This window comes from Pollachius pollachius, assembly GCF_949987615.1.
Source record: "Pollachius pollachius genome assembly, chromosome: 19".
NCBI classification, from domain to species: Eukaryota; Metazoa; Chordata; class Actinopteri; order Gadiformes; family Gadidae; genus Pollachius; species Pollachius pollachius.
Window position 1 is genome coordinate 4,464,296 of NC_136952.1, and position 27,750 is coordinate 4,492,045.

Below are 27,750 nucleotides of genomic sequence, written 5' to 3' on the forward strand. Positions count from 1 at the left end.
AAGGATCAATGTGGGGCCGGCCTAACATGACTTTATGATTGAAGAAAGACCCATGCTTCTGTAAACTTGGCCTCTTCATAATCACACCTGATGTGCTTTTCATGGCTCAGGTAGGCTGGTTTTACAGTACAGAACATGTTGGCAAGAAATTATTAAAAATTGTCTTATTTATTGGATAAGCATATTGACACGTTTCAGGAAGAAGTGTTTTCAGATCCTCATACAGGCTCATCAGTTCTATCATACCAAGGCTCTGACAGCAAGGCAGTCAATCCAAAAACAATCTCCCTTAAACTGTGTTTAATCGTACCCAGAACAAACATTATATGAACGCCCATGCTTAAATCCCTATAAAACTGAACATGCTACCTTTAGCTCGACCATGGCTTCATGGTTGTGTAGTCGTTACATAGTTATGTGAGCATAGTCAGAACATTAAAACAAGTTAACTCCGAAATCAAAAAGTACTCAGTACACAATGCTAGGGTACATTATTACAAAACGCTACTTTCTCAATAAACCCAAAAAGCGCAACGCAAACGACCCAAGCCAACTGTGCCTGATCCATTGTCCAACACAACGCTTCAAACGAACTCCTAGTGTTATAAAACCAACGCGATGAGAGCAACGCGTTTACAACCACCCAAAAAAGTGACTAAAGTTAAGAAAATCCACCGCCAGCCCGGATGATAAGGCGCATCCAGAGGCAGCCTGTCCGGTGCACTGGTGTCCCGATACAGAGATTAAAACGTGAACTTGTTTCAAAGGCTTTTTAAGGCGGCCCCGTTGGATGGAGAAGGAGGGACTAGCACTTGGACATGTTGAACTTATCTGCTCGTTCCCGGGACCTCCCCAAAAGCCTTGGCATATAAAAGCCATGCTTTCTCATTTGTTTAGGCAGTAGGGAGTTTCTGCTAGGGTCTGGATTGGAGTTACACAGACCGGACTGGAATTTGTATGAGTGGCGTCTGAGGAAAAAACAGGATTCCCCTTGCCTCAAAGAGTCTACATGTCTAATATTTAGACATGTTCAGCTTTGTGGATATTCGGTTAGCGCTGTTGCTCAGCGCAACAGTGCTTTTGGTCAGGGGTCAGGACGAGGGTGAAGGTGAGTCCGACTAACTTTGCAACCTTGATGGGATTGGAATTTTGTGGGATGGAAGGCTGAGGTGGAGGAGGATGCTGAGCGGGGTTTCTGTTGTCTGGAAGTGATAGAGCTCTGCGAGAGACGATCCCTCTCCAAGTGGGCTCACTTTACGCAATGGTTGGACAGCGGTTTCTCAGTGATATCACCGTAACATTAGACGCATACTCTGCTGGAAAGGGAGAACTGCTCCCTTTCCAACTGTTGTATGATGTCGTAGCCCAAATCAAAGTTTCTCTTTGGAGTTATTGGATACTCAAGAACCACCCGAATACCATCAGACCCTTTTTTTTGGGATGCACAACCCATCGGCTCAAGTTTATATAAAATCCAACTCTTGGAAAAAAATAAAAGGAACATAATACTACTATTATACTGATGATAAATAGCTATTATTCTATTTAAAACAAGTTTTATTCTTTTAAGGTTGAGATCATTAACCACCAGCATGGAAAAACTCCAACGTTGCCAGCAGTATCTGGTATCGAATGTCTAATAACTGTGTTACATATTATTTAAACTTTACAAACTAAATAAAACGAATATGTTATTAACTAAAGCAAAAATAAATTATCATTGTATTTTTACCAATCATTTTCCATCGATCGATTGTTCAATTATAACACTTCCTTATGCTGAAGTTCCTTCAAATCATCGAGTTTACCTCAGTTAATACTTGTTACTGTACATAATATTAGTTATTCGAAGGACAATGGAAAATTGCTGGAACTCTGACGTCGAGTTCAATTTGTCTAGACGTCAATTAATCACCGCGGCGAAGGGTGTGTTTCGGGAGGCGTTCACGGGCCATCAGCGCCCCGATGTGGCTGAACATGTCACAGCACCCACTAATTAACAGGACGAAGCCCCTTACAGACCAACGGTTCAAAAGCACACCTGATTCATTCACCATTTCGACGCTTTTCAGACTATTGTCAATAGACGCGTACACGCAAACCATGGACACTGGGGACGTATTTGGTTTATTTTACTCAGGGGGAAAATCGAACGTAGATGTTTATTGATGATGCAGGCCATAACAAATAACCACAACTCCATTAGTTGGTGCAGTTTAAAGGTCAGCCCTCTGCCACATTAAACTGTTACTACAGCTACTAACTAAATGCTCCTATTTTAATATTGCTGTTGTTATAATTATTGTCCTTTTTTTACTCATCATTGCATTTCTATCTAGTTTTTAGCTTGAACGTGGGACAGCCTTACTTTAAGGGACCTCAGACCTGCTTGCGTTAAGGTGTAGAATAAAAACGAGTTGAGACTTGTGTGTTGTGTTTTGGGGACACAACAGTTCCCAAGCATGGCTACTGTGTGAGTTTATGGTACGCGGTTTAGGCAACGGGCTGCAGACCTTTTCAATTTCCCTCAGTGACAATTCCCTTTCATGTTATTGCAACGTCAAAAACAATCCCTCTCTCTTCCTACCTCGTCAGGCCCACTGGGTAGCTGCCGAACGGACGGACAGCTGTACAACGACAAGGATGTCTGGAAGCCAGAGCCATGCCGGATCTGCGTGTGTGACAACGGAGCACCCCTGTGCGACGAAGTGATCTGCGAGGATTCGTCTGACTGCGACGACCCAATCATTCCCGACGGAGAGTGCTGCCCTATCTGCCCCGACGATGGTACACCCCCGCTCCTTCCACTACCTTGACAGCATTTCTTCAACTTTAGTTCAGGTTTCTTTTTTACATCACATTCTGGCGCCATCTAGTGCCGGGGAATGTGTTGACTCACCAGGCACCTCATTCAGTGGGCTTTACGCATCAATGCTGCCGCAGGTCGATATGCTTGCTGGCCCTGACTTGGATTTTTAGGCCCTAAGCCTACGACCACTTGCTTGAGGATTTGAATCCAACAACGAATCTTTTTGGAATAACGCTGTGTTTTCCTCAATGTAATTGATTCTTTTCATTGATGGATTACGCCTACTCCATGGATACGTTTAAGATTCCAACCTGAGATCACTATAATTACAGCAGTTTATTAGAGGGGGATAAAGGTCTACTTGTTGCCAATGGAAAGTCCTTTATTATTTTTCCACATTCTACTTGTCTGCAGACATTATTGTGATACCAGAGTTAAATATAGTTATAGTTAAATGTTTATAGTTGACCCTTAAACACAAACAGAAGAAAAACATCCACAGAGGAAAATATCCCTTAAAAAATATTTTATACATGTCTAGGCTACAATGTGTAGTCTAGACATTAGGCTACACATTGCATATAATATATTTTAAGTCATGGTTTTCAGTTCCTCTGGGTATATAATACATATTCTCCTCTATTGCTATAGGTGTCCAGGTGCCCACCTACCAGGTAGCTATGCTTTTATTTACTGAAATTGAAGGAAATGTGTTACATTTCTTGTCCTAAATTGGACAATAGGTTGTCCGTTTGTGTTCTGTCTTGCTCATTTCCTAAACAAACCTTGTTTGGCTCTAAACCGAACCCTTGTATGTTGTTGATGATTCTACATCCATGGTTCAAAATGGCTGACATTATGTAAACAATGAGAAAGGTGGCAGTAAAGCCTAACTGTTCTTCTGCTCTCCGTAGCCCTTACAACCTGGTGATGCTGGAGATAGGGTATGTATCTGTTTCTCATTTCTGTTTCAAATCACGTGCAACCCAGTGAAGTCTTCATCACCTAGTCATGGATGTGGATCATTGTTTATAGACAGGGCCCTGCGTGGACAGCACATCAATTTTAAAAGCACACAATGCAAAATATATTTTTGCACCGATTCACAATCAAATGACATGATTCCCTAGGTGAACTTTGACCTCAAATTCCAAAATTTTCAGGAAGAAATTGAGTTCAAGGAGATTACAAGCAATTGTAATCTCAAACATTTAGAAAGAACATAGAACACACAAACTCACTACTTCGACAGATTTGCAAATTCCAGCGGGTGATATTTAATCCGAGCTCGAACAACAGCACTCCACGAATGTGACCAGAGACAGACCTGCTATGTCCAACCACTGCTATGTTAAACCAGTGTCATCATACCACAAACACAGACAGAACTGACAGCCAGTGTGTTGTAATGTACCATCATCACCTCGTATCAACCATGAGACCATCCACCATACAAACAACAGCCCCATCGAGCCCCCATCAAGGCCCCCGACCAGGGGCCCGACCGCCGACGACTCCCGTCTATTAAGGCTCTCTGTCCCCTGTTTTGTTTGCTGCAGGGTCCCCCTGGTGCCCCCGGTAACGATGGCATGCCCGGTGTGGATGGCCCTCCCGGACCCCCTGGCCCTCCCGGACCCCCTGGCCTTGGCGGAGTAAGTCTGCCGCACCTCCAGACATCACATGACCCATGTCGGAATTCTCTCCAAACTTTGGCCTCCGGCGGCGGCCATTTTGGGGTTGTTTCTGACGTGGTGGACTGGGAATGGAATCTAATATTGGCGTAGCGTGTGAGAGGGGATCTTTACACACACATGTCACGGGACGGCCCAAATGTAGCGAATAACGAACGTCCCTTGCAGGGGAAACCCGAAATGACAAATTACCCATGATGCGTTGCAAAGACTGGATGGAAAGGGTACAGGACAGAATACAGGGTGACGGTTGAATGCTAAATAACAGAAGATAACAGTGTGATTGTTGATTTCCCGAACCACCTGTTTTGGTTTAGCACACTGTTTACAATCCTGGGTAGAATTTCTGTAGTATGGAAGAGCAATCCATTTCAGTCAGGATATATGCCATGTTACATGGGAGTTTTCAGATTAACCTTAAAAATTAAACCAATAATTCTAGTCTTTGGTCACATCTAACTCATCAGATAGCTATAGATGAGATGATGTTTGATATAGCGTTAAGACACTGAGAACATTGTTCCAGACAGATTCAGTACTGGTAGTGTGGACAGAGCCTAGACCTTGTGAGAAGATACTCTGATTCAAGGTTGATGGCCCCTCTCTTTGCATCGTTTCTGGTGAAATAAAACAGAGCTAGTGAACAATGCACTTAACCTAGCTTGCACAATATTGATTTTATAGTAGAAATCAGCATTTTGGATTAGAGTTCTTACTCAATGTTATTAAATTAAATTGCCACTATGTCTTGTAGCCAAGAACACATAACAATAATCTGGGTCAATGATTAATATTATTGATTTTAATATTTTGATATATATACACATGTATATTTACACACTAAACTTGATATATATTGAACTATGTTCTAATGGATGACTCTTTCCTCCTCTGTTGACAGAACCTCTCTCCTCAAATGAGCTACCCTGACCACACCAAATCTGGCGGCGGTATTACAGCCCCTGGCCCCATGGTACGAAGTCGGCACACGCTGCTGTTAAACTACACTAGGTTATACGCCAGCACTCAGATGCAAAATGATACCGTGACAATACTGGCAACATTGGCCTGAGTCCCCTATGGCGGTCATCTTGGTTTGAAGATGGCTGCCATAGGCGGCCATCTTTGGCGTTTAGAACCGAGGTGGAACCAATATGGCTGCGAGGTGCATAAGGCCATCTTTTAGTGTATTAGCATGAGGAAGTTGCTTGAATTGTCCATTTCCCTACTGGTCACAGTTGTTAATAGCACAGGTATATTTCATGCTTTCGGTTACACCGTTACTGATAGCTTATCACTTCAACAGTCAATGTGTGTTAAGATGTGAGCTGAAGAAAGGGGTGATCTGATCTTTGACTCTCTTCGTTTTCAGGGTCCTATGGGTAGCCGTGGTACCCCCGGCTCCTCCGGATCTAGCGTGAGTATTCTGACACCATTTTAGATCCTGGTCAACAACAACAATAACAACACATTTTTATGTTTAGCAACCGTTTCCTCCTGACAAGATGGGTCGAAGGGGTTGTTCAGATATCATAATTGCTTTGAACCACTAGATCATAGACACAGACCTTTTGACTCTTGCTAAATCTCTCCGTCTCTCTGTCTGTCTCTCTCTTTCTCTCCCTCTTTTGAACCAACAGGGTCCTCAGGGTTTCACTGGACCCGCAGGCGAGCCTGGAGAGCCTGGTGCATCTGTAAGTATTAATGTATTCATGCGTATCGATGCCTCTCATCAACCTATGTCTACACTAGGTCGACTTTCAACACAGTCCTGTCACACAATGGCAGATTTAGTATGTTTTGCGCACTTACACGTGTTTACGTGTGTGTGTGTGTGTGTGTGTGTGTGTGTGTGTCTTTGTGTGTGTGCATTGTAGAAATGAATATACTGTAGAAACAGTGTACATGTGTTGTCTTTACATCAGGGGTTACTTCCTTGTCTCTCCTTTACTTCCTGTCCTAGTGACCCACTGATACACACACACACGTCCACACACTCTCACACACACACACACACACACGCGAGTACAGAATGAATGCAGAATGTGCGCCTTACAACTCCATCTAAGACGTTATAAATAGGAAGCAGCATAATGACAGTGTAGTTGTGATTGTAATTGTAGTTGTGTTACTGTGTGTACTATAGCGTCATGTTGTGTTTGTTTTCTCCAGGGCCCCATGGGATCCCGTGGAGCTGCCGGCCCCCCTGGAAAGAATGGAGATGATGTGAGAGATTTGTTAACAACCATCTCCTGTCGTAACATGTCTCTCTCTTATGTTTTCATATCTTACATTCATATTCCTTTGTTATATTCTCTTGTGCTATCTTGTCTTGTTTTACATGTTTATATATATAATGTGCTTTCTTATTCCTCTATGTCTCTCTCATGTCATTCTGACTTTTTACTGCTAGAAATAACTTTATTTTGTTGGTTAATAAACAGTGTCACAAAACAAATCCAGCCAGCCTTAGCAGGTTGGCTGGCAAATGCTACTCTGTTTCTAACCGTGTGTGTGTGTGTGTGTGTGTGTGTGTGTGTGTGTGTGTGTGTGTGTGTGTGTGTCCAACAGGGTGAGCCCGGCAAGCCTGGTCGCCCAGGTGAGCGTGGACCTGCCGGCCCCCAGGTGAGCAGCCCTGGCCCCGTGTCAAAATAAGAGTCAGGAACCAGAAGTGATGTCTGCCTCAATCTTGCTATGGCTGTCGGCCATCCCAGAGAATAGGGTGTTCTGCTGATTGTATTTTAGATGTATATTAAGAAAATAATTGCTAGATAGATAGATACATAGATAGATAGATAGATAGATAGATAGATAGGTATTTTACTCATACATTTTGGGTCATATCATTAACAGAACAATGCAAATTAATTTCAATATAAAAGACAGTAGAAAATGACAAATAAAGGTACAATTTATTATTAACACACATTATAAATGACTCATGTTAAAAATATAGTGATCTTATCTTAAGGAAATATTAGCTCCTAGCATTATTATTATTATTATTATAGGACATATCTTCATCATCTCCTCCCTCTTCTTCCTCTTCCTCTTCTCCAGGGAACCCGTGGATACCCCGGAACTCCCGGACTTCCCGGCATCAAGGGACACAGAGTGAGTGTTGACCCCAGCGCACGGCATGCCAGACGTCAGCCTCTGCTCCTCTCCGACCGACCCCTCGTCTAACCCCGTCTCTCCTTCCTCTTCCTGCAGGGATTCAGCGGTCTGGATGGAGCTAAGGGAGACGCTGGACCCGCCGGGCCCAAGGTATGAGGCAGGGAACCCTGGAGCATAAAGACCCTGCCGGGTTCTGCAATCGGTCTGGGCTTGACTCGCTGACCCTAGTGACAGGGAATGTCTTTACGTTTGATTTAAAATAGATGCAGATGTGATGGTATTGTAAAGTTTGTTGTTGTCGGTCTGACACTTGATGTTGTTGACTTCTGCTGCTGGACGACCAGGGACCTCTTGGCAAATGATCTTTGATCTCATCTTTTATTTCCTCTAGTTAAATACAATTGGTATAAATATAAATAAAATGTCATTATGAAGTGGAAACACTGCTGAAGAATCACTCTGTTCTTCTTCTTCCTCTTCCTCCTCTTCTGTGTGTGTCCTACAGGGAGAGGGAGGAGCCTCTGGCGAGAACGGTATCCCCGGCGCCATGGTGAGTCTTTATCTCAGTCTTGCCTCGCATGCAAAGCACTATAAATAAAGTTTTGATTTGATTCGATATTCATTCACAACCACATCCAGATTGAGATTCAATATGTACGATGAAGGGATAATATTAGATGTCATGAACCTTCCCTCTGACATGGTCTCTCTCTCTCTCTCTCTCTCTCTCTCTCTCTCTCTCTCTCCCTCTCTCATAGGGAGCTCGTGGTCTTCCCGGTGAGAGAGGTCGCCCTGGACCCCCTGGCCCATCTGTAAGTCTGGCCCCCTGCATCCATCACGTAGCAACCGTCAAAATCCCCTGAGATAATCTGCACAACAATGCACGAGTTTCCCACGGTCCTTTGGTTTCAAGATGGCCTCCCCAAAAGGGTGTGTTGTTGATAAATGTCAACAAATCCTGACCCACTTCCCTCTTCTTCTTCTACTTCTGCAGGGTGCTCGCGGTAATGATGGCAACGGCGGACCCTCCGGACCTCCTGTGAGTATAATTGATCAGAATGATCAGCATTCACACCCTGTCCGAATATTGATTGATCATGGTTTTATTTCCTGGTGTCTCATTGGAGGACAGAGTTTCGAGACGCTTGTTTGTTTGTTTGTCGTCTCGTAGGGCCCCACCGGATCTGCTGGCCCCCCTGGCTTCCCCGGCGGTGCTGGAATCAAGGTGAGAGTCCCCATAGACACCCCAACCCCACTCCCCTCGCCACACCCGACCACAATCACCATGGAGACGAGGACTGACCTCTGTAAAGACACGAGGAGCTTCATTCAGGGGTATGGGGGTTTATTCCTCCTGGTTCCACCTGTCTGGGACCCATTTCACGCTCACCTGAGAAAGACAGAATAAACAGCAACGCACAATAATGATAACAATTCAGTATTCACTACAAACTTTCTGCATCACAACCACGAGAACACAACTGAAGCTTAATCCAAACCCCAATAATTACACACACACACACACACACACACACACACACACGGTGAGTGAGGCGTGCTTCTCTAACCCCTTCTGCTTGGCCCCCCCCAGGGAGAGACTGGACCCCAGGGCGGACGCGGTAACGAGGGACCCCAGGGAGCCCGTGGTGAGGCTGGGAACCCCGGCCCCGCTGGGGCCGCTGGAGGCGCTGTGAGTACCAACGAGGACCTCCGATTGGTTCCTCTCGGAAAACACCCAATGGACCAATTAGATCCTTGATAGACAGATATACTGATCCCAAAGGGGGAAATGGAGACATTATATGTGAAAAACCCAATCGTCACACACGAATAATAAAGAACAACGTAAACACCGTTATCGAGCTGTTTGTAGAGGAGATTTGGACAACATTAGTGTTTTGTGTTTTTGTATTTACCCGCTCATTTCCGAACAGGGAAACCCCGGTAGCGATGGTGCTCCTGGTGCCAAGGGATCTGTTGTAAGTATCAGAAACAATCAGCATGAACACATGGTTTGGTCATCAGACGATGGTCCTCTGTACCGAATGCCCCCGTCTGTCTCTGAGTAACACGCCCGGGCCTTCTGCAGGGTCCCAGTGGTATCGCTGGAGCCCCCGGCTACCCCGGAACCCGTGGACCCGCTGGAGCTCAGGGAGGTCTCGGTGCACCCGGACCCAAGGGAAACAATGTGAGTAAACACTCTGGAGATGCTGCTGGATAAACACCTGTTAAACTCCTGTTAAACACAGGAGATGCTGCTGGATAGACTGCTGGATAAACTCCTGTTGAACACCTGTTAAACTCCTGTTAAACACTCAGTAGATACTGCTGGATAGACTGCTGGATAAACACCTGTTAAACACCTGTTAAACACAGGAGATGCTGTTGGATAGACTGCTGGATAAACTCCTGTTAAACACAGGAGATGCTGCTGGATAGACTGTTGGATAAACTCCTGTTAAACACCTGTTAAACACTCATTGGATACAATCCAAAACACAGGTGTTAAACAATCAGAAGATACTTTTTAGGACACAGGTGTTCAACACACTATACTGCTAGATATGAACACCTGTTAAACACTCAGTAGAGCCTTTTAGATACACAGTAGAGCCTACTAAATACACAGTATATGCTGTTAGATACACAGTAGATCCTACTAGATACACAGTAGATCCTGTTAGAAGATACTGCTGGATAAACACCTGTTAAACCCTCAGTAGTCCAATGAATTGGTGAAGGAATCGCAATTCATTCATCGTTCGTGTGTGTGTGTGTGTGTGTTTGTTCTCTCCCAGGGTGAGACCGGAGCCCCCGGACCCAAGGGAGAGCCAGGTGTGAAGGGAGAGACCGTAAGTGACCAGTGGTCTCTTTTCCTCCCGTTTCCTTTTGCCTACCTGTGGCCTCAGAGTGAGCTCACCTGTAGGTCGACTGGACAGCATCAATATCACTCTGTGCTGCTCTTCCCCAGGGACCCGTCGGAGTGCAGGGACTTGCTGGACCTTCCGGCGAGGAGGGAAAGAGAGGAGGCCGTGGTGAGCCCGGCGTTGGCGGACCCCGTGGACCCCCCGGCGAGCGTGTACGTTACTGCCCCCCCCTCCTACATTACACACGAGCAACTCTGTTCTCAGACCCCCCCCCCCCCGCCCACAACCCCCTTTGTCTTAGTGCAGTGCTTAGCAGGACGCCATCTTGGAACATCAGCAGTATTTCCGGATAAAAAAAAATCTTCAAATCTGCTTTCACATTCCATCACAAGACAACTGATTTTCCCGCGATTAGACTGGTCCCGCTTGTCCAAAGCATTCACAATTCCCAAGGGGATTTCTGCCAGTAGCCTTGAGCTACATGAGCAATTCTTAAACTATGGGTAGCGATCCAGGTGGAGATAGGTTCGCCTTACAAGGTGCAGAGAGAAAGGGCGACCAAATTCCGGCGAGTTAAAAGTTTGTTCATAGGGCACACTGAACTGGTCTAATGGGTCATGTAATGAAAAGTCTAAATGTGTGTGTGTGTTTTTGCGTGTCCCTTTAGGGACCCCCCGGATCTCGCGGTTTGCCCGGAACTGATGGAGGCGCTGGCGGCAAGGTGAGTTTCTACGTGTGCTAAGGTCCTCTGCAGGACTCAATAATGTTGTAATCTTCAGATCATTATCCTGTTGACCCCATGTAGCGCCTAGTAAACATCTTCAGCCCTCATTAGTCTTAACGTTGATGCTGTCAGGGTATTCCAGAACTGTGCACAATGTATTGGTTCTGCAGTATTATTGTAATTATATGATCTGGAAACTGGTCAGCATTGTGGAAAGGTTGTCCAGTTAGGCCCTGAGCCCTAGGATCAATACTTTACACCCCCAGGGTACCTACCTATAAGCACCCTTACTTCTGCATAAGGGCACCCTTACTAAGATGCTTTGGATAAAAGCTAAATATCATCATAGCATTTGAAATGTGAACAGTGCTAGAGCACTTCTCAGTGACCCAAAATTACCTTGACCTTCATTGGGGTTGTATGGTCATGTATAGGCATGGCAAGTGTATTCATACAGCCCCTGTCAAACACAAGGACGTTCATTGTGGAAGTGGAAGAAATCCATTTATAACATTAAAAGGACAATCATTAACAGCTAGAGGGCCTCAATCCTCGACTTGATAACCACGCCCATCCCATAACTGCTCCTGAGCCTCACCATTAGTAGTTTAAAAAGTAAAAAAATAAATATGATTAGCCTTCATCAACATCATCATGTTCAAACTTGAACAGTAACACCTAGGCCTACCTCACTGTAATACCTAGTCCTACCTGAATGTGATACCTAGCTCTACCTGACTGAATTACTTAGCCCTAGCTGACTGTAATAGCTAGCCCTAGCTGACTGTAATACTTAGTCCTACCTGACTGTAATACCTAGCCCTGCCTGACTGAATTACTTAGCCCTAGCTGACTGTAATACCTAGCTCTACCTGACTGTAATACTTAGTCCTACCTGACTGTAATACCTAGTCCTACCTGACTGTAATAGCTAGTTCTACCTGACTGGGATACATAGCCCTACCTGACTGTGGTCCTGGCCCTAGCTGACTGTGGTCCTAGCCCTACCTGACTGTGGTCCTAGCCCTAGCTGACTGTGGTCCTGGCCCTACCTGACTGTGGTCCTAGCCCTAGCTGACTGTGGTCCTGGCCCTACCTGACTGTGGTCCTAGCCCTAGCTGACTGTGGTCCTGGCCCTACCTGACTGTGGTCCTGGCCCTACCTGACTGTGGTCCTGGCCCTAGCTGACTGTGGTCCTGGCCCTACCTGACTGTGGTCCTGGCCCTACCTGACTGTGGTCCTGGCCCTACCTGACTGTGGTCCTAGCCCTACCTGACTGTGGTCCTGGCCCTACCTGACTGTGGTCCTGGCCCTACCTGACTGTGGTCCTAGCCCTACCTGACTGTGGTCCTGGCCCTACCTGACTGTGGTCCTGGCCCTACCTGACTGTGGTCCTGGCCCTAGCTGACTGTGGTCCTGGCCCTACCTGACTGTGGTCCTGGCCCTAGCTGACTGTGTGGTTGATTGACAGGGAGCACCTGGTGAGCGTGGATCCAACGGACCCCTGGGACCCCAAGGAGCAACTGGAGAGTCTGGCCGTCCCGGTGAGCCCGGTGTGACCGGATCCAAGGTGGGTTTCACACCTCAACTACCGAAGTCCTCATCTATTGAGCTACAGAAACATATGAGGTGTTTTTTGTTGTGAAAGGTTTACAACAGGTCTTTTGTTTTGTTTTCCCCTCCTAGGGAGTGACTGGTAGCCCAGGCAGCCCTGGACCCGACGGCAAAACTGGACCCGCTGTAAGTTCCTGTTCCACCATTTTCCATCAAGTGAACAGATTTCCTTGCAGAAAATATATTAAAACAAAACAAGCTGCACTTCTCACGGTGTCCCTCATGGGCTAAGACCTGTGAGATCAAGGCTAAAGACCTGTGAGATCAAGGCTGAGCTCTGCCTGACCTCTCATCCTCATGCTGTCTCTCTAGGGTGCCCCCGGACAAGATGGTCGCTCTGGCGGTGCTGGACCTGCTGGGTCCAGAGGTCAGCCCGGAGTCATGGGATTCCCTGGAGCCAAGGGAACCACAGTGAGTCCCCAAATAACTGGATAGCTTTCGTATTTTCTAAACCTCTAAATATTTTAGTTTTTGGATCAGAAACTTTATGTTTTACCTGGTGACACAAGCATGGAAGGTCTAAACCTCTGCTTTCTCGTCCTAGGGTGAGCCTGGCAAGCCTGGTGAGCGTGGAGCTGCTGGAAACACCGGCGCTGTTGTAAGTATGACCTGCTGATTCACCACCACCCCCCCTCACCCTAGAAGGTTCAACATGGACCCTTCAATGCGAGGACCAGGGCTCAAACGGGATGTGTTTCTCCTCAGGGTGCCCCCGGCAAAGACGGAGATGTTGGAGCACCCGGACCCTCTGGCCCAGCCGTGAGTACCACCCAAATCAATAGTTGAATTCATTATCAAGTAACCAATCGATCGATGAATCGACCCATCAAGTAGTCCACCAATCAACCACGTAACATATCAATGAATAGATCATCAATCACTTAATCCACTGAACAACACATCAAAAAAACAATCAATCCGATCAACGTATCGAGTTTTTGACATTTTTTGGAACCATGGCTTTGACTCTCATCAGCACCAAAGTCAGCCTGAAATACCAAAATACTACTGTTGCTCAGCGATAGCTTTTCAACACTATAATATCACCCATAGTCAGAATGTCCTTCATGTCCTCATATCCTCTTCTCATCCTCCTTGTGTCCTCATCTCCACCTCCTCGCCTCCTCTCCTCGCCTCCTCTTCCCCTCCTCTTCTCATATCTAGGGAGGCGCAGGAGAGAAGGGAGAGGGTGGCCCCACTGGATCCCCTGGCTTCCAGGTATGTTCCTCTACAATAATATAGAATACATGGACATTAATGTATCTTCAACAGACAATAATAAACCTCATTCATATTGCACCTTATAAAACGAGGCATCTCCCACTCAAACACATCCCTCCTCCCTCTGATCCACTATGCAGGGACTCCCCGGACTCCAAGGAGCTACTGGTGAGACTGGCAAGCCTGGTGAGCAGGTAGGTGTCCCCTCCCCCCCACCGCTGGATACAACATGGAGGACGAACCTCTTCCACCAATGACATGAGCTGCAGGGATTTATGTTTTTGGTGTAATAATCTAGAATATTCCCGCATGGTAATACTTGAAATGCATGGCTGCATGTTCAGCCGCCAGGTAGCTACATACAAGGCACACGTAGGATTACACACTGATGCCTTTAGCCTGATTCATAATAGCCTTAGCCATAGTCTTATCGAGGCACAGGTGACATAAAATTAAACAACCAATTAATTTAATTTAGGATCTACTCCATCTGATCTTCTTCTCGGAAAGGAATTAGGTTGTTCACCTCCTCTCTCTCCCTCTCTCCCTCCCTCCCTCTCTCCCTCTCTCTCTCCCTCCCTCCCTCCCTTTCTCTCTCCCTCCCTCCCTCCCTCTCTCCCTCTCTCCCTCTCTCTCTCCCTCTCTCCCTCTCTCCCTCTCTCTCTCCCTCCCTCCCTCCCTCTCTCCCTCTCTCCCTCTCTCCCTCTCTCCCTCCCTCTCTCCCTCTCTCCCTCCCTCTCTCCCTCTCTCTCTCTCCCCCAGGGTGCCCCCGGTGAGGTTGGACCTTTCGGTGCATCTGGAGCCAGAGTGAGTGCTACTTCCTGTCCATGAGCAGGCTGCTTGACTTCCTTTGTCACACTTTTACCCCTGTCCGGTACTTTCCCCCACTTGCCTGACACTGAGGTCCTTCTCCTTCCCCCCCCAGGGTGACCGTGGTTTCCCCGGTGAGCGTGGAGCCAACGGCCCCGCTGGACAGACTGGGCCCCGTGGTGCCCCTGGGCCCTCTGGCAACGATGGAGCTAAGGTACGCTAGGGAACTAGCATTGACTGTTTTTCTTTGACCTGTTATCGATGTCCATTATGGCACCGGCTACACTCCAAGCCTCATCCCTAGAAGGAGGGATCCCTCGCTCATGTGTTGTGGCTTTCGAAGCCCTTTGAGATCATAACCGCGATCAAATGATAAAGGAGTCCGGTCGGCTTGACTTGACCCGTACGCGCCCGCCCACGTTCCACAAACCGCAAGCCATGAGTCATCCACCTGTGCATCCAACCCGTCCATTCGACTGCACTCCCATCATTACTTACAATGTTTTTGTCTTCCTTGTGTGTGTGTGTGTGTGTGTGTGTGTGTGTGTGTGTGTGTGTAGGGAGAGACTGGTGCCGGTGGCGCCCCCGGTGGCAACGGACCCCCAGGAATGCAGGGAATGCCCGGTGAGCGCGGTGCCTCTGGCCTGCCCGGAGCCAAGGGAGAAAGAGTGAGTCACGCACCGGACACCCAGTCACCCAGTCACCCAGTCACCCAGTCACCCAGTCACCGGACACCCAGTCATCCAGTCACCCAGTCACCCAGTCACCCAGTCACCCAGTCACCCTGTCACCCAGTCACCCAGTCACCCAGTCACCCAGTCACCCAGTCATCCAGTCACCCTGTCACCCTGTCACCCAGTCACCCAGTCACCCAGGACCAGGAGCTGGGGCAGGGCAGGGACCTAGGCCTCTGAGGCCCCCGTGATGTTCAAACACTGAACATAACAAATGACATGAGGCGGCCTTGAAACGCTTTTTCCCCCTTAGGCAACGACTAGACTATTTTAAAGGCAAAGATCCTATTTGATTGATTTCATCCAATTCACCTTCAATGGGTCTTCACGTTGGAGTACCTCTTTAATTGAATTCAACTTAGTCATTTGGGTTGAATTGACCTAAACCTAATTTAACTCAAATTCAGGGAGGAGACATTGACATGACACGCAGTGCTAAATCGTAGCGACATGCACTTCCCGTATGACGTCACATGCGCATCCACCATACACCCAATCGGAAACAAAGCACACTAACCCATGCGATGGGCTTGTGTTGCCAGGGAGACGGCGGAGTCAAGGGAGGAGAGGGCGCAGCCGGAAAGGACGGCGGCCGCGGCATGTCTGGAGCTATCGGACCCCCAGGACCCCCCGGTGGTCAGGGAGAGAAGGTGAGACGAAGAGGACGCCACCCGCATCACGAAAAATATTTATCATCGGTAGAAGAAGAAGTCACATAAGCAGCAGTGATAGTGGAAGCATTGTTGTTTAAAGTAGTAGGTATAGTAGATGTCGCAGTAATAGCATTTCTAGCTTACGGTGCAATAGGCTGTAGCTGTGGTAGATGCAGCAGCAATCCTCCTCCTCCTCCTCATTCACCTTCCTCCTCCACCTCGCCCTCCTCCTCCTCTGCTCTTCTTCATCAGGGTGAGGGTGGTGCCGTGGGACCCGCTGGATCCACCGGAGCCCGTGGTGCCCCTGTAAGTATAACCCCCCCCTCCCTATAACATAAACCGAGCTGCTGTGCTCAGTGCTGATCAATACTGTTCAGTTCTGCTCAGTGCCGATCAATACTGTTCAGTATTGCTCAGTACTGTTCAGTTCTGCTCGGTGCCGATCAATACTGTTAAGTATTGCTCAGTACTGTTCAGTTCTGCTCGGTGCCGATCAATACTGTTCAGTATTGCTCTGTACTGTTCAGTTCTGCTCGGTGCCGATCAGCTATTGTCTTGGTGTTGCCAGCACTGTGCTCAGCGCTCGGCGTCTCTAACCTCTGACCTCTCCTCTCCCTCACCTTCCTCCTCTTCCTCTTCCTCACACAGGGCGAGCGTGGAGAGTCTGGTCCCTCTGGACCCGCTGGATTCGCCGGACCCCCTGTGAGTGGCCCGGCTAACCGCGTTCGATCGTGGAACGCTGCATTTGAATATTTATCACAAAGAGCCGCCCTTTTCCATGCTCACCATGTGTGCTCATGGTTCCCCACCCCAGGGTAACAACGGTCAGCCTGGAGCCAAGGGAGAGTCTGGAGAGGCCGGACCCAAGGGAGACGCTGGTGCCCCCGGCTCTTCCGGACCTGTCGGTTCTGCTGGACCTCAGGTAGGCCACCTGTTGTCATAGTTACATGGTGACAACGCCCGATCGGCGTCACGATGCGACCCGAGTCTACGTTAGCCTCGCCCGTAGCATCATCGCTCCTGTTATCCCGTAGCGTCTAGTAGCTAAAGATAAACAAGCATTGCCTTCCGGAGTGACATATCCCTCAACAATGAGATGCTCAACGCAACAGCGCCCCTGCATGGTAGAGGCCGGTACTGCAACGTGTTCCGTGGCGTAACCCATGTGCACTTGGTGTTTCACAGGGACCCGCTGGACCCGCCGGACCTAAAGGATCTCGCGGTGGTGCTGGATCTCCTGTAAGTATCGGATCCACCCATCAGGATACCACCGCAGTTAGCGAACCGACACAATACAACAAAACACTGAGATGGAGATGGCTGTCGTCGGCTCACTGTGTTCCTTCTCTGCCTGCGTAGGGTGCTACTGGCTTCCCCGGGGCCGCTGGAAGAATGGGACCCCCTGGCCCCTCTGTGAGTCTCAGTCCTCCTACCACTAGACCCCCTACTAGTCCTAGACTACAGGACTTCAGCGAAATGTAGCCTTGTTCGACACGGCACTTACCTGGACCCTCTCCTTGACTTTAACAGGGAGCATCTGGACTCCCTGGGCCCACCGGGCCAGGAGGCAAGGAAGGACAGAAGGGAGGTCGCGGTGAGACCGGCCCCGCCGGTCGCCCCGGTGAGGTTGGAGGAGTCGGATCCGTCGGACCCGGCGGAGAGAAGGGATCCCCTGGCTCTGATGGTCCCGCTGTGAGTCCTGCAAAAAGACTCCACCAAAACGACCACCTCCACCCGCACCATCAACACCACCAGCACCACCGTCATAACCAAAACTACCACCTCCACCACCACCATCAACACCACCTCTACCACCAACACCACCACCTCCGACACCACCATCAACACCACCACAACCACCAGCATCAGTACCAGCAGTGTTGTGACGTGTTGTGTTGTGATTGTGGGTGTTCCTGTGGTTGACCCCGTGCTGTGTTGTGTTGTTGCTGTGTCCCAGGGTGCCCCAGGTGCTCCCGGACCCCAGGGTATTGCTGGACAGCGTGGTATCCTCGGTCTGTCTGGACAACGTGGAGAGCGTGGATTCCCCGGCATTCCCGGACCCGGAGTGAGTAGCTTCCATCTCAGGGCATCGCATGGCGCCTCGTCAGCTAGACCCAGGGCCGCTCGCTATCAGCTAGTCCCAGGGGAGCTCGCTAACGGCTTAACTTGTGCTGAAGCTGCTGAAAATGAAACCTTTGTATTAAGTGATTCAGGCATAGACACGTTCACAACACACACAGCAACAAGCCTTTGGTAGTGGGGACTGTAGATACACCAACTAAGGTTTGCCAAGAAATATGTAAAGATGTTTTTTGTTTGCCTAAAAGGTAACTTTAGGCAAAACATCAAACGAAACATGTTATGTTTACACTGTTTAGTCTTTCCGTCGGGCCCTTGTCCTGCTCTCTTCCATTCAGTGATCCAACCTCTGTCTGCCTTGACCCCCATCAGGGTGAGCCCGGTAAGCAGGGGCCCTCAGGAGCCTTCGGCGAGCGTGGACCCCCTGGCCCCATGGGACCCCCTGGAGCAACTGGTGCCAACGGAGAGGCTGGTCGCGAGGTCAGAGTTCACCTCATGAGCCCGACACCGTCTTGAGTTCTGGGAATCAGAAAGGAATGAGTGAAAGTAGCAACAGGATTCACTTGGGTTTGAGGAAGTCCTATGATGAGCAGAGTTTACAGACACATAGAGTATAGAGTATATATATAGAGAGAGAGAGAATATAGGGTACACATAGACAATATTTCGATCTCATTGAGAATCAAACGCTCTTTTGCAAGAGATGAAATTAAATAAACATAAAATAGCCCAAACCCTTATAGAGATATCAATACAACTTTTACTAATATTGACATGGTATGAGCCATTAGCATTTTTTGTATGTGTTAAACAGCATAGCCTTGAGGTAGTAACACATTATTCACCAACAATGTGACAGATGAACCAAAGTTGAAATACATTGGATAGTGTTGAGGTTTGGGCTGATTCGGTGTTGGTCCGGCATAACGTCCTGACCTATGGTGAAGAACTAACTTAGCTCTGATGTGTTCGCTCCACAGGGATCTACCGGTCACGATGGTGCCCCCGGTCGCGATGGACCCGCTGGACCCAAGGTGGGCACACTGTCCCCCCCCCCCCCCACACACACACACACACACACACACACACACACACACACAGACACACCTTTACCATCTGATCCTGGACCAGATCCATATTACTGTACTGGCCGCTCTGCTCCCTCTCATCCGGCGGTGTGTTCTCCTCGTGTGTGTGTTCAGGGAGACCGCGGTGAGTCTGGTAACGCCGGACAGCCTGGTGCCCCCGGAGCCCCGGGTGCCCCTGGAGCCGTCGGACCCTCTGGAAAGAGCGGAGACCGCGGAGAGGGCGTAAGGAACACGGCCTTCTTCTTCAGCCCGTTTTTGTTTTAAGCTCATTTTAAAGCACCGAGGGTCTCGAATGGGGGACCTTCAAACTGTTAAAATAAATTAAAATAAATTAGATAAATTAAATCATAATTAAATAAAATACAGTTGTACAAATCTATTAATTTGACTACTGCTTTTCCATATGGACCGTAGTCACCCGGCAGCCATCTTGGTTCTAAACACTGAATGTGGAACTCTTAGAACCAAGATGGCCGCTGGTTAAACAGGGCCCTGCGGTTGTGTTCGGCTGCCTGTAGAATAACTGATGAACTAAAACGTTTCCTCCTCCCGCCTCCTCTAGGGTCCCGCCGGACCCTCAGGCCCATCTGGCCCCGCTGGTGCCCGTGGTGCTGCTGTACGTATAGCGCGCACACACACACGCACACACACACACACACACACACACACACACAACACGAACTATCCCTGGCTCCCTGAGCACGAAGGCCCAGTGGCTGACCCCTCTCTATGGTGACAGGGCGCTGCTGGCGGCCGCGGAGACAAGGGAGAGTCCGGAGAGGCAGGAGAGAGAGGACACAAGGGACACAGAGGATTAACCGGAATGCAGGGAATGCCCGGCCCCGCCGTAAGTGCACACCCCCCCCCCCCCCCGCCCAACGGTGCTCTCCATCTCCTCCTATTGGTCGACGGCGTGGAGGTGTCCTCCTGGTGCCCCGGCCGCTAGTCCCACAGGTCACTCATCGCGCTTTGTCCCCCGCAGGGATCTCACGGAGAGCAAGGACCCGCCGGTGTGAACGGACCCGCTGGACCCCGAGTGAGTACTGCCCCCCCCCCCCCCCCCGTACATTGTCCCCACCGACCTCCATCACCACCTCCATCACCTCCCACCACCTCCACCCATCTTATGATAATAACATAATAACACGAGGCCAGAAGGGGGGGATTCGCCGCAGTGCTGAGCTGAAGCACTGCGTGTCGTTCTGTTACACACGGGGGAGCTGTGTGTAACAGACGGGTGCGGGTGGGTGAACAGAGCCGGCTCACCTCTTGATCTCCGCAGGGACCCTCTGGATCAAACGGTGCCCCCGGCAAGGACGGCATGAACGGACTCCCCGGCCCCATCGGACCCCCTGGACCCCGCGGTCGCAACGGAGAGATGGGACCCGCTGTACGTCTCGCTCAAACATCTCAGTGTTGTAGACTTAAAACATGGCACACCACTGTGTGTACAGAGGCACACACACACACACACACACATAAAAAAAGAGTGGTGTTGACCTCGGTGCTCTTTTACCCCGGATGTAGGGTGCTCCCGGTCTCCCAGGAGCCCCAGGCCCCGCCGGAGCCCCAGGTGGCGGATGGGTCTTCCCAGCCCAGCCCCTGCAGGAGAAGGCTCCCGATCCCTACCGCGGCGGTGGCCACTACCGCGCCGACGACCCCAACCTGATGCGCGACCGCGACAACGAGGTCGACACCACCCTCAAGACCCTGACCCAGACCGTCGAGAACATCCGCGACCCCGAGGGCAGCCAGAAGAGCCCCGCCCGCATGTGCCGTGACCTGAGGATGTGCCACCCCGAGTGGAAGAGCGGTACGTCGGGCGGCCCGCACCCACGGAGCTCAGCCCTCCATGAGGAGTTAGGATGGAGCTCAGCCCTCCATGAGGAGTTAGGATGGAGCTCAGCCCTCCATGAGGAGTTAGGATGGAGCTCAGCCCTCCATGAGGAGTTAGGATGGAGCTCAACTAGTCTTGAGGAGTTAGGATGGAGCTCAGCCCTCCATGAGGAGTTAGGATGGAGCTCAGCCCTCCATGAGGAGTTAGGATGGAGCTCAGCTCGTCTTGAGGAGTTAGGATGGAGCTCAGCTAGTCATGAGGAGTTAGGATGGAGCTCAGCCCTCCATGAGGAGTTAGGATGGAGCTCAGCTCGTCATGAGGAGTTAGGATGGAGCTCAGCTAGTCATGAGGAGTTAGGATGGAGCTCAGCCCTCCATGAGGAGTTAGGATGGAGCTCAGCTAGTCATGAGGAGTTAGGATGGAGTTCAGCTAGTCTTGAGGAGTTAGGATGGAGCTCAGCCCGTCATGAGGAGTTAGGATGGAGCTCAGCTAGTCATGTGGAGTTAGGATGGAGCTCAGCTAGTCATGAGGAGTTAGGATGGAGCTCAACTAGTCATGAGGAGTTAGGATGGAGCTCAGCTAGTCTTGAGGAGTTAGGATGGAGGTCAGCTAGTCTTGAGTAGTTAGGATGGAGCTCAGCTAGTCATGAGGAGTTAGGATGGAGCTCAGCCCTCCATGAGGAGTTAGGATGGAGCTCAGCTAGTCATGAGGAGTTAGGATGGAGCTCAACTCGTCATGAGGAGATAGGATGGAGCTCAGCTCGTCATGAGGAGTTAGGATGGAGCTCAGCCCGTCATGAGGAGTTAGGATGGAGCTCAGCCATCTATGAGTAGTTAGGAGTAATTCAGTTAGTGAGTAGTGAGGTGTTGGGGTGCTGCTAATAGCGCATTTATCACAGACCTGGGAAGAACTAAGGGAATTCGCATTCCTGTACAATGTTGTCCTGGTCTGTGTTTCTAACACGGCCGCTGGTCTGTGTTGGGAACAGGCATGTACTGGGTGGACCCCAACCAGGGCTCTGCTCTGGATGCCATCAAGGTTCACTGCAACATGGAGACTGGCGAGACCTGCATCGCCCCCGCCAAGTCCGTCGTGCCCATGAAGAACTGGTACCTGAGCAAGAACATCAAGGAGAAGAAGCCCGTCTGGTTCAGCGAGTCCATGACTGGTGGATTCCAGGTACACAAGCCCCCCCGGACAAGGCCGACCTTAAGCAATTCACCGCCTGAAACAAGTCAAACATCGTCATAATACATAATGCTACCGTGGCCACAAAGCGTTTCAGCTGGAACGGCTTCCCACGATATCTATCCTTGATAGCTAAGGGGCTTGTCCCTTGCTCTTTGAGGGGCTATAGGGTTAGTGGAGGGGTTGAAATTGTGACCATTGGAGCCCTTTGCGACTGTAACTCGGATTAAGGGCTTGCGTTAAAATTTGAATTGACCGACGAGAGCATAAACTGGAATGTATTGCGTTGGGAACAGACCAGCCTTGCCCTTGAATAACCCATCCCTCCCTCCCTCTCTCTCTCTCCCTCCCTCTCTCACAGTTCCAGTATGGCTCCGAGGGATCTGACCAGGAGGATGTCAACATCCAGATGACCTTCATGCGCCTGATGTCCAACCAGGCCAGCCAGAACGTCACCTACCACTGCAAGAACAGCGTGGCCTACATGGACGACAACACCGGCAACCTGAAGAAGGCACTGCTGCTGCAGGGCTCCAACGACGTGGAGATCAGAGCCGAGGGAAACAGCCGATTCACATACACCGTCAGCGAGGATGGCTGCACGGTGAGACTCCACTCCCTCCACCGCACTACTCTCAACACACTCGCTTCTCTACTGTCCGCACACTCGCTGCTCTACTCTCTGATCACTACACTCCTCTCCTACTCTACTCTGATACTCTACTCGCCACTCTATTCTGCTCTACACACGATTCACACAAAACCAGATTGCCTCTACTGGGGCTTCTTTACACGTATGTGAGCGAATTTAAATAGCGACTTAATATGGCCATGTATTCATTCTGTTTGTTTCTCTTTCCCTCCACAGTCACACACTGGCTCATGGGGCAAGGCAGTCATCGACTACAAGACATCGAAAACCTCCCGCCTGCCAATCATTGACATTGCTCCTATGGATGTTGGCGCCGCTGATCAGGAATTCGGCGTGGAAGTTGGCCCCGTTTGCTTCTTGTAAAAAAAATCAAAGAAATATGGACATGAAATTGTTGTTTTTTTTCTAGCGGTCATCTCTAAACCTTTTTTTCTATGCATTCAAAACTCATTCGGCTGCCATTGGTCAAAAAACTACTAGACTGAAGACTTTTTTTCAAACACAAGAAGCATTTTTTTGATGTTGGGGACTGCTACATCAACCGAAACCGACTACAAGGACACTTTAAAAGAATCTTTTCCTCTGGCAACAAGAAAATAATATATACTTGTGTAAAATTTCCCCCCGGAGTTTGAAAAACAAACCAAGCAAACAAAAAAGTTCCACACGATGAACCACAGGTGACTTTTGCCATTTTTTTACCACTGCAGAAGGACATTGAAAACAACAAATGATGTGTACCATTTTCTGGTGTTAAATAAATTGTAAAAAGTGTGCGGCGTCTTCTTGTTTTTACATCTGAAAGAAACAACTTAGCTGCTGCCCAGACAACGGGACAGACAGCCACAGAACAAGACCACAAAAGTCATCTCCATTTTGGTTCATTTTGAATGGCTACCTCATATTAGAAGTCAACCCGAACTTTTCAACATACAAGGGGGTACATTTTACACAACAAGCCAATTGGCCCAGGCTAGGGGGGATTTCACGGTGCTATTATCCACTCAGAGGCCCGGATATTGATGTTCAATAGGAGAGCACATCACTCCCATAATGTTGCCACTAATGCCTGCAGAATCTTTGGTGCTAATGGATTTGAATTAACAATCTTTTTTTCTATGCAGTGCGATTGTTTTCTTCTTCAGTGTTGGTTCGATGACAGAGGTCCTAAACAGTGACACATACAGATCTGATGCTTGCAACCATGTCTTTGTAGCGAAGAGCATTTACCTCTGGGTTATCATTTCCATGCCAATGTGTTTTTGTTTTACTTTCCAATTCTTCTGTATGGCCCACTGGGTTCATTCCCCTTGTTTTTCTCACTAAAACAGTACACCTTACCCATCACTGCATTCATGTTGTTCGTGTTGATTGCTTTTTTTCTGCAAAGGGTTTCTAAAAAAAAAAAGGCGGGGACCCACTCTCATGGTTTTAGAGGAGAGATTCTGTACTTATCCTGTACATGTATAATAAATCAAGATGTTTTTAATTATTGTGAATGCTAAAATAAAAGCATGAGAAGTGGTCTACTCAATGGCTGGGTTTTCGCTGTCTTGTTTGCAACTGTTGTGAAACTGAGAATGGATAGTTACTTTGTCCATTCTGACCGAAACTAATAGGATTGCAGATGTGGTGTGGATAGTTGTGTTGTTGTTTTTAGCCTCTACATGTAAAACAGAAAACACTTTACAATCCAATCGTTCCACAACCGTTGCCAAGAGCTTTTCTGACAAGCAGCAGCGAAACCAAAAAAGACCAATTTTGTCCAATTTTACACTTCTAAAATACCAGCCTTGAAGTTTACCAAAAAACAAAACATTTTTGGAGAAAAAAGGATTTGGGACAATCCAGAAATAGTGGGTCCTCCCAAAGATAAAAGCTAGGGATCACCTTCCGGAAGAGGGAGGAAAATAAGGCCTTTGAAGAACAAAACAAGAATACCTTTTGGTATGCCAAGCTCTATCAAAAATGGTTATTAATCATCTTTAAAAATAACATCTCTAATAACAGTTAAGCGGTTTCTGGCAACAGGGGAGGGCAAAGGTCAAGGTTCCTGGTTTGCTTCCAAATGGGGGAATTTGATCCCTGTATTAAAAAAATATTAACCAAACCTTATGTGATATGGATAAAATAAATAATACAGGCCTACTATCCACAATACAAAATCCAACCATTTAATAAAGCCTTGATGTTATTATTAAGGCTCTTTCACTTGACTACACTAAGGAAATATAACACCATTAGTAAAAATGTCAGTATTTAGTTGTTAAGGTTTAAAATAATAATTTATTAAATTTATACATTTTTTACAATGGTATTGCATGATGAAACATTAAAATATTCAATGTTTTGAAACATTTTCGAACAAGTTGGTGGGCCCTCCAGCGCCCCCTGGCGGCCTTCCCTTTAAATACACAATTCTTTCAGAATCCTGAGGTACAAATAAACATAAATAATAGTCTATTCCTAGGTCATTATTAGTCGAAATCGACGCGTCTGCTCTGCTTGATGGTTGAGTGGAGCTTCTTCTGTTGCAGTCGCTCTTTGTTCATCTTCTTTAGTCTGCAGAACCCAAGACACATTGTGTTTAAACTTTAAAGGATAAACTGTTTATACATGGTAGCTCATACAGAATATGCATGAGGTTACAATATATATCAAGTTAAGACAATATAATACAAAAACAGTCGTAACTTTATGGGCCTTGAGGAATGAAATATCTGAAAAATGACCACGAAGAAATGTAATCTCCCCTGGTACTATTAAGCATGTCCAAGTGAAAATCTACATCAGTCACTTGTACTTCTAATATTTCTTCAACAATGTGAAAAAAAACACCAAATGAGAAGAAAATGTTTGTCTAAAAATAAAAACGTTTTTTTTAGGAACCCAAGCTGTTGACATTGATTTACATCTCGACATAGACAACGTCATAAATTAACTTTGGCAAACCGGCCAGATCCTTTAGAGTCTTTTTAAGATTCCACCATTCCACCACAAGGAATTTATTTCTTCCCCTCATTATAGCTGCAGAAACATACTAATCTCTGCTGCATTCTCTTCTTGATGCTTTCTTACTGATTAATCAGTGTTTTAATGTATATGTTGTGTATGGAGCTATGAGATACCCTCTTGGAATGGGATGTATGGTACATGTCCCAGTGTGATTTTGTGCATGGAGGTACAGAAATGTTTTGCGCTTGGGGACAAAATAAAGCATATCTAATTATAACGTAACATAATCCCACTGAAATGTCACACTGAACGTTGTTTATTTGAATTGCTCGCAGTACTTGGACTAAAAGATATGGTCAGCCCCTCTCACCTGACAGCCCGAAGGGCAAGGTCCTCGGGCGTGGGCTCGCGCGGCTTCTCGCTGGCCTCAGCGATGATGGTGGAGATCTTGTCGACGCAGTCCTCCAGGTTGCGCCGCTGGTTCCTGCTGAGCTCTGAGGTCACCAGAAGCTCCCCTGCCTTGTTGATGCGGTTCTTGCTCTTCTCCGTGAAAAGGAAATGAAAACATACTGTGTGGCTGTATGGCTAGTGCTCAAGATGGACTAAAATGAAACCGTATGAATTAGCATTTGCACTCCAACAGTCACCACTCACCAATTCAATGATTTTTTGTCGAACATCTAGTGGGATCCAGTCTGCTGTTTGCACATGGAATCTGATCTCTGCTTTTGTGTTGACTAATGTGAAGAGAATCGAAACGTGAGAAAATGACACGCTGCAGGCTTGAATCGGTGAAAGCAAGCGGCTTTCATGTTTATATATTGGATATCATGTTTCACATAGCAGACTCACCTTTGTTGACATGCTGTCCTCCAGCACCACCGCTTCGACAGTACGATACTTTGAGACGATCTACGGCATAAATATACATTACAAGGTTAATATACCATTCCAACGTGCATGTAGAAAACAAAGCATTTTGTGAATTATCCATGACGAAATGTATATCTACCGATAGGAATATGTACTCTGGCAACCTGTAACATTAAAAATAGATTAGTCTAGAAGTGGTTAATATTATTATAGTATAGTAGTATAGTATAGCTCATTCCTAAAGCAAATGAATCATGCATTTACCTGTGAATTATCTCTTCGCAACGTGTAACCAACACTTGAATAGATGACCTGTTTTAAGAAACTGCTGGTTTTAGCACCCTTGAATCTCGCATGTTGAGATATTAGATGGTTAATAAATGAACGAGGAAGTAAATAACGTTGCGCAAAGGAGGTCGCCATGTTTAAGTTTTGCGGCTGGTGCTTCTTTACGGCATTTGAGGAGGCAACAAAACTAGGGAAGCCAGGGTACTTCATGCAATTTATAATTTTTTAGAGATAAAACGATATATATTGTGTGGGTCTGTTTCCTTGGTTTTTGATGCTTTATTTTTCTCACTTTAACGAAATAGTGGTTATAATGCGAGCAGAGTACTCACTAATAAAAAGACAGGTTCTACCGAGATTTGAACTCGGATCGCTGGATTCAGAGTCCAGAGTGCTAACCATTACACCATAGAACCTATATGGAACGGTCGAGGGATTATAACTAAACATATTTATTCCATAGACATGGCAGTTATTCCAAAATGGCTTTGTTCAACACTATTGTGCATCTTGGTCAAAAGGCATTATCATTTACTGTATGTATCCCATT

General features: G+C 47.7%; 2 protein-coding genes across 2 annotated transcripts; one reads left to right on the forward strand and one right to left on the reverse strand.

Moving 5' to 3' along the window:
* Positions 1-909: 909 nt before the first annotated feature.
* col1a1b (collagen, type I, alpha 1b) lies at positions 910-23,858 on the forward strand. The gene is made up of 51 exons (XM_079756354.1): positions 910-1,108; positions 2,596-2,787; positions 3,461-3,483; positions 3,724-3,753; positions 4,369-4,461; positions 5,402-5,473; positions 5,873-5,917; positions 6,141-6,194; positions 6,673-6,726; positions 7,072-7,125; positions 7,561-7,614; positions 7,714-7,767; positions 8,123-8,167; positions 8,376-8,429; positions 8,612-8,656; positions 8,789-8,842; positions 9,209-9,307; positions 9,552-9,596; positions 9,707-9,805; positions 10,416-10,469; positions 10,589-10,696; positions 11,152-11,205; positions 12,680-12,778; positions 12,895-12,948; positions 13,135-13,233; positions 13,367-13,420; positions 13,528-13,581; positions 13,987-14,040; positions 14,184-14,237; positions 14,806-14,850; positions 14,969-15,067; positions 15,414-15,521; positions 16,130-16,237; positions 16,493-16,546; positions 16,889-16,942; positions 17,055-17,162; positions 17,426-17,479; positions 17,600-17,653; positions 17,771-17,932; positions 18,198-18,305; positions 18,692-18,799; positions 19,300-19,353; positions 19,522-19,629; positions 19,970-20,023; positions 20,147-20,254; positions 20,390-20,443; positions 20,690-20,797; positions 20,935-21,220; positions 22,233-22,423; positions 22,794-23,036; positions 23,301-23,858. Exons 1-51 carry the CDS (start codon positions 1,027-1,029, stop codon positions 23,445-23,447), a joined length of 4,347 nt encoding a protein of 1,448 aa, XP_079612480.1. The 5' UTR covers positions 910-1,026; the 3' UTR covers positions 23,448-23,858.
* A 1,099-nt stretch (positions 23,859-24,957) lies between these two features.
* On the reverse strand, positions 24,958-27,335 carry mrpl58 (mitochondrial ribosomal protein L58; the record flags this gene model as incomplete). Its single annotated transcript, XM_079757366.1, has 6 exons — positions 24,958-25,646; positions 26,410-26,579; positions 26,694-26,776; positions 26,892-26,951; positions 27,052-27,076; positions 27,177-27,335. The coding sequence occupies 6 exons, from the start codon at positions 27,333-27,335 to the stop codon at positions 25,562-25,564; spliced, it is 582 nt and encodes a 193-aa protein (XP_079613492.1). The 3' UTR covers positions 24,958-25,561.
* Between the last annotated feature and the right edge of the window lie 415 nt (positions 27,336-27,750).

Coding starts and splice junctions, on each gene's coding strand:
- col1a1b (XM_079756354.1), top strand. CDS start 1,027: ATGTTCAGCTTTGTGGATATTCGGTTAGCGCTGTTGCTCAGCGCAACA. Junction 13,234..13,366: donor CTGGAGCCAAGGGAACCACA/GTGAGTCCCCAA, acceptor TTCTCGTCCTAG/GGTGAGCCTGGCAAGCCTGG. Junction 13,582..13,986: donor CCGGACCCTCTGGCCCAGCC/GTGAGTACCACC, acceptor TCTCATATCTAG/GGAGGCGCAGGAGAGAAGGG.